This window comes from Panthera uncia, chromosome D1 (assembly GCF_023721935.1).
Source record: "Panthera uncia isolate 11264 chromosome D1, Puncia_PCG_1.0, whole genome shotgun sequence".
NCBI lineage: Eukaryota > Metazoa > Chordata > Mammalia > Carnivora > Felidae > Panthera > Panthera uncia.
The window spans coordinates 53,387,030-53,401,304 of NC_064808.1; the positions used below are offsets into that span (position 1 = coordinate 53,387,030).

Here is a 14,275-nt window from a genome sequence, read left to right on the forward strand (position 1 = left end):
AAAAGGGTACATTTTAAAATATCTATTAAACACAAAAGAAGGGAGTAAAGGAGAAATAGAGGAACAAAAGAACCAAAATACATATATAAAACAAAATTGCAGGTGTAAAACCTGTTATTAGTAATTATATTATATATAAATAGATTGAATTCTCCAATAAAAATGCAAAGATTGGCAGATAAAAAAATCATTGTCCAACTATACACTCTTTTTTTTAATGTTTATTTATTTTTGAGAGAGAAAGAGAGAGCTCAGGAGAGGGGCAGAGAGAGACAGAGAGACAGAGAATCCAAAGCAGGCTCTGTGCTGACAGCAGACAGCTTGAACTCACAAACTGTGAGATCATGACCTGAGCTAAAGTCGGACACTTAATGGACTGAGCCACCCAGGCACCCTAACTATCCACTCTTTGCATGACTCACGCTTCAGATTCATAGACACAAAAAAGGCTGAACCTAAAAGGATGGAAAAAGATACATTATGCAAAAAATAACTAAAGGATATCTAGAGTGGCTATAATAGTATCAGACAAATAGAATTTAAGACAAAAATTGTTAAGAGGCAAAGAAAGGCATTTTATTTTATCTTTTAAAGTTTATTCATTTTGAGAGAGAGATAGACACACGTGTGTGCACACACGGGAGGGGGCAGAGAGAGAGGGAGACAGAATCCCAAGCAGGCTCCATGGTATCAATATGCAGCCTGACATGGGACTCAATCCCATGAACTGTGAGATCATGACATGAGCCAAAACCAAGAATCAGACACTCCACCGACTGAGTCACAAAGGCACACCAAAAAGAAAGATTTTAAATCAAAACCTAACCTTCTACCTTAAAAAATAGAAAAAGAGCAAAATAAACTCAAAGTGAGAAGGAAAAAAATTAAGAGTAAAGCAAAAATAAATGGAATAGAGCATAGAAAAACAATAGAGAAAAACCATGAAAATGAAAGTTGGTTCTTTGTTTTGTTTTTTTAAATTAATTATTTAATTAATTCATTTTTAAGTAAGCTCTATACTTAACATGGGGCTCAAACTCATGACCCCAAGATTAAGAGTCACATGCTCTACTGACTGAGCCAGTCAGGTGCCCCCAAAAGTTGTTTCTTTGAGAATATCAACAAAAACCTTTATTTAGACTGATCAAGAAAAAAAGGAAAGAAGAGTCAAATTAATAATATCAGGAATAAAAGAGGAGACAACACTAATACAGAAGTAAAAAGCATTGTAAAAGAATACTATGAACAATTGTATGCCAATAAATTAGATACCATAAATGAAATGGCCAAATTCCTAGAAAGATACAAACTACCAAAGATGACATAAGAAGAAGTAAAACATCTAAATATACCTGTAACAAGGAAAGGGATCGAATTCATAATTTTAAAACTTCCCACAAATAAAAGTTCAGGCTCACACAGCCTCAGTGGTGCACTCTACCAAATGTTTAAAGAATAATTACTACCAATCCTTCAGAAACTCTTTGAGGCACCAACTGGCTTAGTTGGAATAGAATGTGACTCTTGATCTTGGGGTACAAGCCCTACGTTGGGTGTAGACATTATTAAAATAAATAAACTTTAACAAAAAAAAGAAATTATTTCAAAAAAGAAGAGGTAATACATCTCAACTCATTCTGTGAGATCAATATTACTCTGATACAAAATCACACAAAGACATTGCAAGAAAACTACAGACCAATATCCACTATAGATAAAGACATAAATATTCTCAATGAAATACTAGCAAACTGAATCCAGCCAGGGGCGCCTGGATGGCTCAGTCAGTTAAGAATGACTTAAAAAAATTTTTTTTTTCATTTAATGTTTATTTTATTTTTGAGAGAGTGAGAGAGTGAGCATTAGTGGGGGAGGGGCAGAGAGACTGGGGACGGGGGGGACAGGATAGAGGATCCGAAGTGGGCTCTGTGCTGACAGCAGAGAGCCCCATGTGGGGCTCAAACTCTTGAACCCAAGATCATGACCTGAGTCAAAGTCAACACTTAACCAACTGAGCCATCCAGGCGCCCCAAGCATCTGATCCTTGATTTTGGCTCAGGTCATGATCCCAGGGTATGAGATTGAGCCCCAAGTTGGGCTCCATGCTGAGCATGGAGCCTGCTTAAGATTCTCTCTCTCTCCTGCCCCTCTTCCCTGTTTGTGTGCTCTCTCTCAAAAAAAAAAAAAAAATATATATATATATATATACACACACACACACAAAAACAAAAAAACAAAAACAACCCACAACTGAATCCTGCCACATATAAAAAGGATTGCACATCATGACCAAATAGGATTAATCCCAGAATGCAAGTTGGTTTAACATCCAAAAATTAATTGATTCAAAATATCATATTACTAGAACAGAAGACAAAACCCACACGATCATCTCCGTCGAACATAATTTGGCAGAATCCAAAATACTTTCATGATTTAAAACAAAACAAAACCCAATACTGAACAAACTAGGAATAGAAGAGAATTCACGCAACCTGACAAAGGTCATCTATGAAAAAGGCACAGATAACATCCCAGTCAACATCAAAAGGCTTTCCCACTAATATCAGGAATAAGGAAGTATATCCATGCTCATCATGTCTATCCAACTTGTACAAAAGTTGTAGCTATGGGTACTTGGCTGGCTTAGTCAGTGGAGCACACGACTCTTGATCTTGGGGTGGTGAGTTTGAACCCCACTTTGGTGTAGAGATTAATAAAAAAAAAAGTTGTAGCTAAGCCTGTTAGTCAATAAAAAGGAATAAAGGCATACAGATTTGAAAGCAAGAAGCAAAACTATTTCTCCTTCCTTCCTTCCTTCCTTCCTTCCTTCCTTCCTTCCTTCCTTCCTTTTTTTGCTGCAAAAAGCTTTATCATTTCCATTTGGTCCACAGCTTAAAAAGCTGCCTAGAGACTGCAGGGAGAAACTCAAGTACAAGCCTGGGCATAAAAGGGATGCCATCTAGGAAATGTTTCTCTAGGAAGAAGTAAAACTTTCTATTCACAGATGTCATTGTACATAGAAAATCCTAAGGAATCCACAAAATAGTATTACTAATAAGTGAGTCTAGAAAGTTTGTAGGATAGCAGATAAATACACAAAAATCAATTGTATTTCTATATGCCTGCAATGAAAATATAAAAATGAACTTAAGGAGCACCTGGGTAGCTCAGCCAGGTAAGTGTCCAACTTCAACTTAGGTCATGATCTCACAGTTTGTGGATTCGAGCCCCACATCAGTCTCTATACCATCAGCTTGGGATTCTCTCTCTCTCCCCCTCTCTCTCTGCCCCTCCGCTGCTTGCTCTCTCTTTCAAAATAAATAAACAAACTTAAAAGAAAAAAAAGAGTATAATTCCAGGGGCATCTGGCTGGCTCAGCTGGAAAAGCATAGGACTCTTTTCTTTTTTAAAATGTTTATTTACTTATTTTGGGGGGGGGAGGGGCAGAGAGGGAATCCCAAGCAGGCTTGCACTGTCTCTCTCAAAAATAAATCTAAACATTTTTTTAAAAATAAAGAATTTATTAAAAAGAAATAAATTTAAGAAAATAATTCCAGGGGGGAGAGGGGGCCTGGGTGGTTCAGTCATTTAAGCATCTGACTCTTAATCTTAGCTCAGGTCATATCTCACAGTTCCTGAGTTTGAGCCCCAAGTCCAGCTCTGTGCTAACAGCACAGAGCCTGCTTGGGATTCTGTCTCTCCCTCTCTCTACCCTTCCCCTGCTCCTGCTTGCTCTCTCTTTCAAAATAAATAAACATTAAAAACAAAACAAAACAAAACAAAACAAAACAAAAAAGGGCGCCTAGACAGCTCAGTCAGTTGAGCGTCTGACCCCTGATTTTAGCTGAGGTCATGGTCTCATGGTTTGTGGGTTTGAGTCGCATGTTGGGCTTCACTCTGACAGCGAGGAGCCTGCTTGGGATTCTCTCTCTCCCTCTCTCTGCCCCTCTCCTGCTTGCTCTCTCTCTCTCTCTCAAAATAAATAAATAAACTTAAAAAAAAAAGACTATAATTCCAGGGGCACCTGGCTGGCTCAGTCGGAAAAGCATGTGACTCTTTTTCTTTTTTAAATGTTTATTTATATTGAGAGAAAGGGGGGGGGCGGAGCATGAGCAAATGGGGGAGGGGCAGAGAGAGAACCCCAAGCTGGCTATGCACTCCCAGCACAGAGCCCAGTGCAGGGTTCCATCTCACCCACCATGAGATCATGACCTGAGCCGAAATCAAGAGTAGGATGCTTAACCAACTGAGCCACGAAGGCACCCTGGAACAGCATGTGACTCTTAATCTTGGGGTCATGAGTTCTTAGCCCCACAATGGGTGAAGAGGTTGTTTAAATAAATAAAACTTAAAAAAAAAAAAAAGAATATCATTCCATTCACAATAGCATAAAAAAGAATAAAATACATAGAAGTGAACTTAACAGAGTAAAAGGCTTATATACTGAAAACTATAAAACATTGTTGAAAGAAATTTAAAACCTAAATAAATGGAAAGAAAGCCCATGTTCATCAATCAGGAGACTTACTATTGTTAAGAGGGCATTACTCCCCAAACTGATCTACAGATTCAATTCAATCCTTCTCTAAACGCCAGCTGGCTTTTTTGGAGAAATTGACAATCTAATCCTAAAATCCATATGGACATAGAAGAAACCCATAACAGCCAAAACACTCTTGAAAATGAACAAAATTAGAGGACTCACACTTTTTGAGTACAAAACTTCCTACAAAGCTACAATAATAAAGACAGTGTGATAGTAGCATAAATATAGATATGTAGGTCAATGAAATAGAACTGAGAGTCCACATTTTTGACAAATTGAATTGTGCCAAGACAATTCAATGAGGGAAAGAATAGCCTTTTCAATATGTGGTGGTGGGATACAACTGGATATTCACATGCAAAATAATAAAGTTGGACACTCTCATTTTATACCTGATATAAAAATTAAACTCACAATGGATCATAGACCTAAATGTAAAAGCTAAAACTATAGAACTTCTTTATTTTTTTTTAATTTTTTAGAGTTTATTTCTTTATTTTGAGAGAGAGAGAGAGAGAGAGAGAGAGAGCACAATTGGGGAAGGGGCAGAGAAAGAGAGGAAGAGAGAGAATCCCAAGCAGGCTCCACATCACCAGTGCAGAGCCCGATGTGGGGCTCAAAGTCACAAACCACGAGATCATGACTTGAGCCAAAGTCGGACACTTAACAGACTAAGCCACCCAGGTGTCCTTTAAAAATTATAGAACTCCTTTAAAAAAACAAAACAAAACAGGGGAAGAGCTTCATGGCATTGCATTAGGCAATGATTTCTTGGATATGACAGCAAAAGCACAGGCAATAAAAGAAAAAACAGATAAATTAGACTGCATCAAAATGGGAAACCAGGCATCCAAGGAGAGTTAACAGAATGAAAAGGCAACCTACAGAATGGGAGAAAAGATTTGCAAATCATATATCTGACAAAGGGTTAGTCCAGAATATATAGAGAACTCCTACAACAATAAAAAGACATGTAATACAAATGGGGTATCTGGGTGGCTCAGTCGATTAAATGTCTGACTTCAGCTCAGGTCATGATCTCACGGCTTGTAAGTTCAAGCCCTGCATCCGGGCACTGTGCTGACGGCTTAGAGTCTGGAGCCTGCTTCAGATTCTGTTCTCCCTCTCTCTCTACCCCTCCCCTGCTCATGCTAGGTCTCTCTCTCTGTCAAAAATAAACATTAAAAAAATTTTTTTTAATAAAAAATTTTTTTTTATTTTTTAATGTTTATTTTTGAGAGAGAGACAGACAGGGCATGAACAGGGGAGGGGCAGAGAGAGGGAGACACAGAATCTGAAACAGGCTCCAGGCTCTGAGCCGTCAGCACAGAGCCCAATGAGGGGCTCGATCTCATGAACCTTGAGATAATAACCTGAGCTGAGGTCAAATGCTTAACCGACTGAGCTACCCAGACGCCCCACGTTAAAAAAATTTTTTTGAAGACATAGAATACAATTTAAAAGTGGGCAAACAACTTGGACAGACATTTGTATATCTTCCAAAGAAGATATACAAATGATCAATAAGCCTATGAAAAGATGTTCAACATCACTCATCACCAGGGAAATGCAAATCCAATCCGTGACCTCACACGCCCACTAGGATGGCTTTTATTAAAAAAACAAAAAGCCAACAGGAAATAACAAGTGTTGGCGAGGATGTGGTGGAATTAGAACCCTGTACACTGTTGGTAGGAATGGAAAATTGTACAACTATTACAGCAAATATTATGGCAGTTCCTTAAAAATTAAAGGTAGAATTACCATATGATTCAGCTCGTCCATATCTGGATATATGAAAGAATTGAAAGCAAGGGCCTCAAAAGATATTTGTGCACCCATGTTCGTAATAGCATTCTTCATAATACCAAGAGGTGGACGCATCCCAGGATCTATAAAGGGATGAATGGAGAAACAAAATGTAGCATATACATATAATGAATTACTATTCAGTTATTAAAAAGAAATGAGGGGCGCCTGGGTGGCTCAGTCGGTTAAGCGGCTGACTTCGGCTCAGGTCATGATCTCGCGGTCCGTGAGTTCGAGCCCCGCGTCGGGTTCTGTGCTGACGGCTTGGAGCCTGGAGCCTGTTTCGGATTCTGTGTCTCCCTCTCGCTGACCCTCCCCTGTTCATGCTCTGTCTCTCTCTGTCTCAAAAATAAATAAAACGTTAAAAAGAAAAAAAAAGAAATGAAATTTTGACATATGGATTAACCTTGAGGACATTATGCTATGAGAAATAAGCCAGCGACAAAAAGACAAATACTATATGATTCCCACTTATATGAAATATCTAAAGTAGTCAATTCATAAAAACAGAAAGTTGAATGATGGCTACCAGGGACTGGGGAGAGGAGGAAATGGGATATTGTTGCTTAATGACAATAGGGTTTCAGTTTTACAAGACGCAAAGTTTCTGGAGATTGATTGCACAACATAAATACACTTAAAATTACTGAACTGTACACTTAAAAATAATTAAGATGTTAAGTTTTACATAATGTTTACCACATTTTTTAAAAAAGTTTATTTATTTACTTTGAAAGAAAGAGAGCAAGCGCAGGCTAGAGAGGGGCACAGAAAGGGAGAGAGAGAATTCCGAGCAGGCTCCACACTGCCAGTGCAGAGCCCGATGTGGAGCTCGAACTATGAACCATGAGATCATGACCTGAGCTGAATCTAGAGTTGGACACTTAACCTACTGAGCCACCCAGGTGCCCCTACCACATTTTTTTAAGGCTATCAAAAAATGTTCAATTATTTTTTTAAAAATTTTGTTTAATGTTTATTTATTTTTGAGACAGAGAGAGAGCATGAATGGGGGGAGGGTCGGAGAGAGAAGGAGACATCGACTCCGAAGCAGGCTCCAGGCTCTGAGCTGTCAGCACAGAGCCCGATGCGGGGCTCAAACTCATGGACCATGAGATCGTGACCTGAGCTGAAGTCAGACGCTTAACTGACTGAGCCACCCAGGCACCCCATGTTCAATTATGTTCATAGAAATGCTAGGTGGTGAGATATGATCATTTACCAGATTTTTTTTAAATTTTTTCTTTAATTTTTTTTTTTAACGTTTATTTATTTTTGAGACAGAGAGAGACAGAGCATGAACGGGGGAGGGGCAGAGAGAGAGGGAGACACAGAATCTGAAGCAGGCTCCAGGCTCTGAGCCATCAGCACAGAGCCCGACGCGGGGCTCGAACTCACGGACCGTGAGATCGTGACCTGAGCTGAAGTTGGACGCCCAACCGACTGAGCCACCCAGGGGCCCCCATTTACCAGATTTGAGACCATTTTTCTTTGTGACCCTTGACTTCTATACTTCAACCTCTACCTATGTCTACCTGGCTACTCAAAAAGTAACCTGAGAGCTATCATTTAAGCCCACTCATTTTGTGCCAGGCTTTTCCATATATAATTCTCCACAATTTCCTGGAGAGTAAACGAAAGCTCAGAAAGGCTCAGTGACATTTTCCAAGGTTGTGTGAGGGACGGTGCTACCATTGGGACCCATGGCCTGACCCTAAAGCCTGGGTTTTTCCCTACTGCACCTCATGCCCAACAAACCCGCTTCATCCTAACAACCACGTGGGGTACCTCAAAAGTTCAGATCCCCCTTAGAGATGAGCTTCTCTAGGTTTTGATGAATCTTGGATGTGTGAATCCTGTGATGAATAAATTAACAAAGAGTTGAATGGAAACAGGAATGAATACATTGAGAGACTAATGGAGCCTTGAATGGGTGGGGCCTGGAAGAGAGGGAAGACCAGAAGAGCCGAATGAGGAAATTATACTGTGCTAACCAGAGTTCTTACAGTCTGTCTTGCACCGAGGTCAGAGACCACTGGTGAAAGTCAAAGGGCCTGGAGCCATTGCCAGCCTGAGAAGAGGCCAATTCAGACACAGCTGTGTGTGCTCCCAGCCGCAAAGGAGGCTCAGGCAAGATGCCCTAAGAGGGAAGGGTGACAGGGACACTGGGGAGACTTGGCGGGTTTCTGTGTAGGGGAGGGGCAGATCTTTCTTTAGAAAGATCACTCGGGCTCCTGTGGGGAAGGTGACTTTAAGGGGAAGAAATTGGAGGAGGGAAGACCTGACCCCAAATATAGAGCCAAGGGAAGTGAATTCCAGAAAGATCTTTGGAAGGACCCTTGACCAGGGCTTTGTGATGATCAGCTGCATGTAGGGATGGTGAGAGAGAGGAAGGAGTCTCCATTATCCCTTCCAGTACTTCAGTGACAGAGCCCAAAGAACAGATCTTTTTTTCCCCCTTAAGTTTATTTATTTATTTTGAGAGTGAGAAAGACATGGGAGGGCGGTGCAGAGAGAGAGAGAGAAGAAAGAGAATTGCAAGCAGGCTGTCAGTACAGAGCCTGATGCAGGACTTGAACCTTCCAACCGTGAGACCATGACTCGAGCCAAAACCAAGAGTAGGAAGTTTAACCGACTGAGCCACCCAGGCGCCCCAGGAATAGATCTTTAATAGATGGGAGTGGGGGGTGAGGGTCAGTCAGGAACAGAGAAGCAGGCCGTCACTTTTGCTGGGTGACTCCCATGACTCTAAGTGCTCGTCTATTTGGCTGTTCCAACATGAGGTACTTTTATGTTTTATGTTGTCCCCAAGGGGCCAGGGGTCTCTGCACTTGTTTTCTGAAGGGTAAGGAAGGGGGATCTGCAGGGGTAAGTGCATTAGCCTAGCGAGAGCTGAGGAGGCCAAAGTCATGATGGGGTGGAGGGAGGAAATGGTTTTCAGAAAACAAGGAAGGAAAAAGTCTGAGGAAGCAAAAGTTAGAAACCGCCACTCTTTCTATTTCTGTATTATTTAACCAAATACCACCCCATGTGCTACATCCCTTGACCCTCATGGTGATCGGGAGAACTCAGCAGAGCTGGGCCACTGCCTTCCCCAGGCTAACAGGGTCTCTAAGCTGGCACGGGAACCCAGGTGGTTCGGTGCCTCGTGGAGCACTTGCTGGACACAGCATAAAGGCAATGGGTGTCCCTGGCCCCTTTCAGGGCAGGAGGGCATGGACCTGAACTATTTAATTACTTTTCTTGGGTAAAGTTGAGAGAAGATGAGGGCACAAAAACATCTCCTCCAATTTAGGAAGACTCCCCCAGAGCCAGTCCACTAACCTCAGATCTCCTCTGAGCCCGCCAAGCCTGGAATGGGGAGCCCCCTTTGCCAACCTTCTCTACTTCAGCTTCAGGGAGCCTCAGGACCCCAGCACTAAAGGAACAGGGTCTGACCCCATCCTCCACTGTGGAGATGGGGAGACTGATGCAGGGGGTCAAGGGGGACGCCGCATGAGGCTCTCTCCCTTCAGGCCTCGGCCTCCCTAACCACAGCTCCATCTGCAGGGACACAAAGACATGGCCTGGAGACTGACACCACTTCTGCTGCTGCTGCTGGCCTGGACAGCCTCCATGTGCAGTGCCCGGAACAGGGTAGACCTGCTCAACGTCTGCATGGACGCCAAGCACCACAAGACAAAGCCAGGCCCCGAGGACAAGTTGCATGACCAGGTATGGCCGTAGTGTGGCTCGAGTTAGGGAGGGGGTTGGTTCTAATGTGGAAGAGGAAGTCAGGGTGGTGGGGGAAGGACGGACTGATCAGATAGCCCCACATCCTGAGTTACTGCTGTGGGAGAAGATGAAGGTAGGGTGGGGGGTATTGGTTGAGGTGATTTAGGGGTGGCCTCCTCAGAGGATAATGTCAGCAGTGATACGATATGATCACTTGTTGAGCACTTACTACGCGTTGAGTTTTCTGCACGTGATTTCACATTCCCAGTAGTCGTTCAATGTAGGAGATCATGTTCTCCCCCATAGAACCCAAATGAGGAAATGGGCCCGGAGAGGCAGAGGACACACAGAAGATCTGGACATAAGCAGCCCCTGTGGTGTGGGGGTAGGACTGGGGTGGGCACTCCCAGCATGTTAGAGGGTAAGAGACTGTCGGGGAGGATGGTTCTCACTACCTTCATCACGTGCCAGTCCATGAAGCGTCAGAGTAGAGGACAAGGGCTCTTACGGCTGTGACCCAGGGGCACGATTGCTGCACATTCACTCACTCTATACAAGCGGATGCCAGTTGGTTTCAACTCTATTGAGACTCCATGTCTCCTTTTTTTCTGAAATAAAATTCAAAGCCTATTTGTACATTTAACTTAAAAAATACCAACATGACTCTATCTATCTGTAATACAAAAGAGAAGCACAAAGAAAGCAACTTATAATAAAATATATTTCCATATGTCAATTCTCTGATATGACTACGTTAGAAATCACTATCAAATGGCATGTTTGCTTTTTAAGTTACTGCTTTATTTTCTTTAATCTTTATTTATTTTTGAGAGAGAGAGAGAGAGAGAGAGAGAGAGAGAGAGAGAGAGAGAGAGAATGCAAGAGGGGAAGGCGCAGAGAGAGAGAGGGAGACACAGAATCTGAAGCAGGCTCCAGGCTTTGAGCGGTCAGCACAGAGCCTGACGTGGGCTCAAACTCATGAACTGTGAGATCATGACCTGAACCCAAGTTGGGAGCTTAACCAACTGAGCCACCCAGGTGCCCCAATGTTTGCTTTTATTCACCAAATCACTAGGAATGGGGCAGCTACAAATGAAGATGGATACAGGTATATTCTGTTGACAACTCAAATGCTATAAGATACTCTATGCAGTGTTGCCATTGATGACATAATTTGCTAAAATAGTGAATAATTCCAGTAAAACAAAACACATAGCACGGCCTTCCTTTTCATAGTATTTACAGTCCTGAAAAAGCCAGTCTCTATTAAAGCTTACTGAAATATGATGCATCTATATGTAAGATGGAGTTTAGATTTAGGAAATCATAAATAGGTCTTTCATTTATTTTTTTCAGCAAATATTTTTACAGGCCTGCCACATGTCTGGCACTGGCCTCGCCGCTGGGGACACAGAACTTAATACAGACCAAGAAGAAAGTTATTCAACATACATTACCGCATAGGTCATTCCCTTCCTCCTTTGCTCAAAATGCCACTTTCCAGTGAGGCTTTTCACAACCACCTTCTTTAAAATTTCAACAATCACCCCATACTCCACATCCCTATTCCCTGCTGTAATTTTCTCCATGTAATTGATCATATCCTGACACTGTATTTTTTCTCTTTTAGTTTCTTACTGTCTGTCTCCATTGATCAGGATGTAAGTTCTATGAACACATATTTCTGTTTTGCTTTCTACCGTATTCTTAGCATCTAGAACAGTAACTGGCATAGAAATAGGTACTCAGTAATTATTTTTTAATGAATAAATAAATCAAAGAACTCCCTATAAAATATGAAGGGCTGCTTAAACGATAGCTATTGTCCTCCCAAGACAGGGTTTCTCTCCGGCTCCCACAACCCCTGATTACACTGTTGTAACTAAGTCTCCCCCAAGATGGGAGCTCCTGGAGGCCAAGGACAGAGGGGTCTTCACAGTAAACTTTCCTAGGACAACCCACCTGAGGCAGGAGACCAAGCACCAAATAGGGAGAGGCTGAAGGTTTTGGTGGGGGAGGCATGTGTTCCAGTGTCTTCTCCACCCAGTGCACTCCCTGGAGGAAGAACGCCTGCTGCTCACACAACACCAGCCAGGAGCTGCACAAGGATCCCTCCCTCTTGTATAACTTTAACCTGGACCACTGCGGCAAGATAGAGCCTGCCTGCCAGCGCCACTTCATTCAGGACAACTGTCTGTACGAGTGCTCACCCAATCTGGGGCCCTGGATCCAGGAGGTACGGGCCTCTCCCTCACCCCAGCCCAGCGGGCTGCCATCCTGCTCGGTCAAGGTGGTCAAGGCGGTGGCTGCCAGCACCCCTGGCTGAGAGGAGCCCTCCCTCCCCCCCTCCCACCCAGGTGAACCAGAGCTGGCGCAAGGAACGCTTCCTGGACGTGCCCCTGTGCAAGGAGGACTGTCAGCAATGGTGGGAGGACTGCCGCACCTCCTACACCTGCAAGAGCAACTGGCACAAGGGCTGGGACTGGAGCTCAGGTGAGGGCCCGGGGGTGCGGAGATGGAGGCGGGGTCCGAGGATCTGGGGTTGGGTGCGGATCTCCAGGGGGGTGGCCAGAAATGGGCTTTGGGCCCAGGGGCTGAATGTCTGTGTCCACCCTCTCTCCCCATGCAGGATCGAACAAGTGTCCAGCCGGAGCCACCTGTCGCACATTTGAGACCTACTTTCCCACGCCCGCAGCCCTGTGTGAGGGCATCTGGAGCCGCTCCTACAAACTCAGCAACTACAACCGAGGGAGCGGCCGCTGCATCCAGATGTGGTTCGACCCGGCCCAGGGCAACCCCAACGAGGAAGTGGCCAGGTTCTATGCCTTGGCCATGAGTGCTGGGGCCATGCCCCATGGGATTGGGCTTCTCCTGCTCAGCCTGGTCCCTATGCTGCACCTCTGGCTCCTCAGCTGAGTCCAGCCCTCCTCAGGCATGTTCGCTGCATGTCCCCAGTTTTGATGACCAAGCTTGGCTCAGCATAGCTCTCACAAATGAGGGAGTGCTAAGCATGCCTCCACTCATTATCCATCCTTCCACCATCCGGTTCCTGCTTCCATGGTGGGCCTTGGGCTTTCTCTGACAGTCAGTTCAAACAAAGAGACAGACCTATCCGTGTCTGATGAATGGTTTTGGTTTCAGTAAGTAGAGGACAGCTTCCATAGCTTTTGTATTCCTTCAGATGAGAGAAATGAGACTTGGGTTTGAATCCTAACTCTGCTACTGACTATGGAAAGTGAAGCAGTTGCTTGTCTACATTAAAGCTTAGTTTTTTCCTCAGTAAAGTGGGCATAATAATCCTTCTTTCCCTCAGAGTTGTGAAGTACAAAGGAGATGTTGCCAGAAAGCATGTGAGCCCAGTGTCTGCGCCCTTAATAGTCCTCGGAGATCCTGTTCTCTTGTAGCCAAAAATGAGAGACAGGTCCAGGACTGTGTTACTTGTATTGGTCCCCAAATATCCCCACTTTCTCTCAGGTCCTGTCTGCCTGGCTTTGTGGTCAGCTCTGCTGGGGATGGAAGTCCAGGGAAGGCTCTGGATTCCCAGTGGGGGTGAAAAAAATTCTCACGTGATGTGGATTGAAGGGACAGAGTTGAGACTAGGAACCCTCAGAGGAGGAAGACAGAAGAATGGGGAGGGCAGTGTGGGAGGTTCCTGGAGGATGAAATGTTCAAGAGTCTAGAATTGGTTTAGCCCTGCTGCAGCCAGGAGGATGGGAAAAGGTTGGAAAGTCTTGGGGGCTTCCCAGGGGCAGAAGCCTGGCCTCTCCTCTGGCGATTGCTAGATACGCCTGTTCTGTCTCTACACATCCCCCAGGAACTAGGCCTGAGTAGGTCTCTGGGTCTCCCCCTGGGGAAGTCTTTGTCTCTACATCCCCCTCACAGTCATCTCCAAAAAGGCACAGGTACCTCTCTGAGACACCAGGCAGGCTGGTGATCAAGCTAGGACTAGAACCCAGGTATGAAGTTTCCTAGTCCAGGTCTCTTCCCTCCCCACCGCACCAGGGTGTCCCCTTCATGGCAGACTCACCTTCCCTCATTTCTAGAGCTGAGTGACGGGAAAAGTCGGGCAGTTTGGAGGATGACTTATGGGGTTCCTGGAGGGGTCTAGAGACACTGTTGGGTGTGGGGGGGGCTGTCTCTTAGTCACTATATTTACCTAGTCGGGAAAGCCCCCACAGAGCCCATTCCGTATCCCAAGCTTTG

General features: G+C 44.1%; 1 protein-coding gene across 1 annotated transcript; it reads left to right on the top strand.

The window, feature by feature from the left end:
* The first annotated feature begins 8,341 nt into the window (after positions 1–8,341).
* Positions 8,342–13,345, top strand: LOC125937322 (folate receptor beta-like). The gene is made up of 5 exons (XM_049651944.1): positions 8,342–8,488; positions 9,908–10,072; positions 12,120–12,308; positions 12,430–12,565; positions 12,702–13,345. Exons 2-5 carry the CDS (start codon positions 9,920–9,922, stop codon positions 12,986–12,988), a joined length of 765 nt encoding a protein of 254 aa, XP_049507901.1. The 5' UTR covers positions 8,342–8,488; positions 9,908–9,919; the 3' UTR covers positions 12,989–13,345.
* Positions 13,346–14,275: the final 930 nt, after the last annotated feature.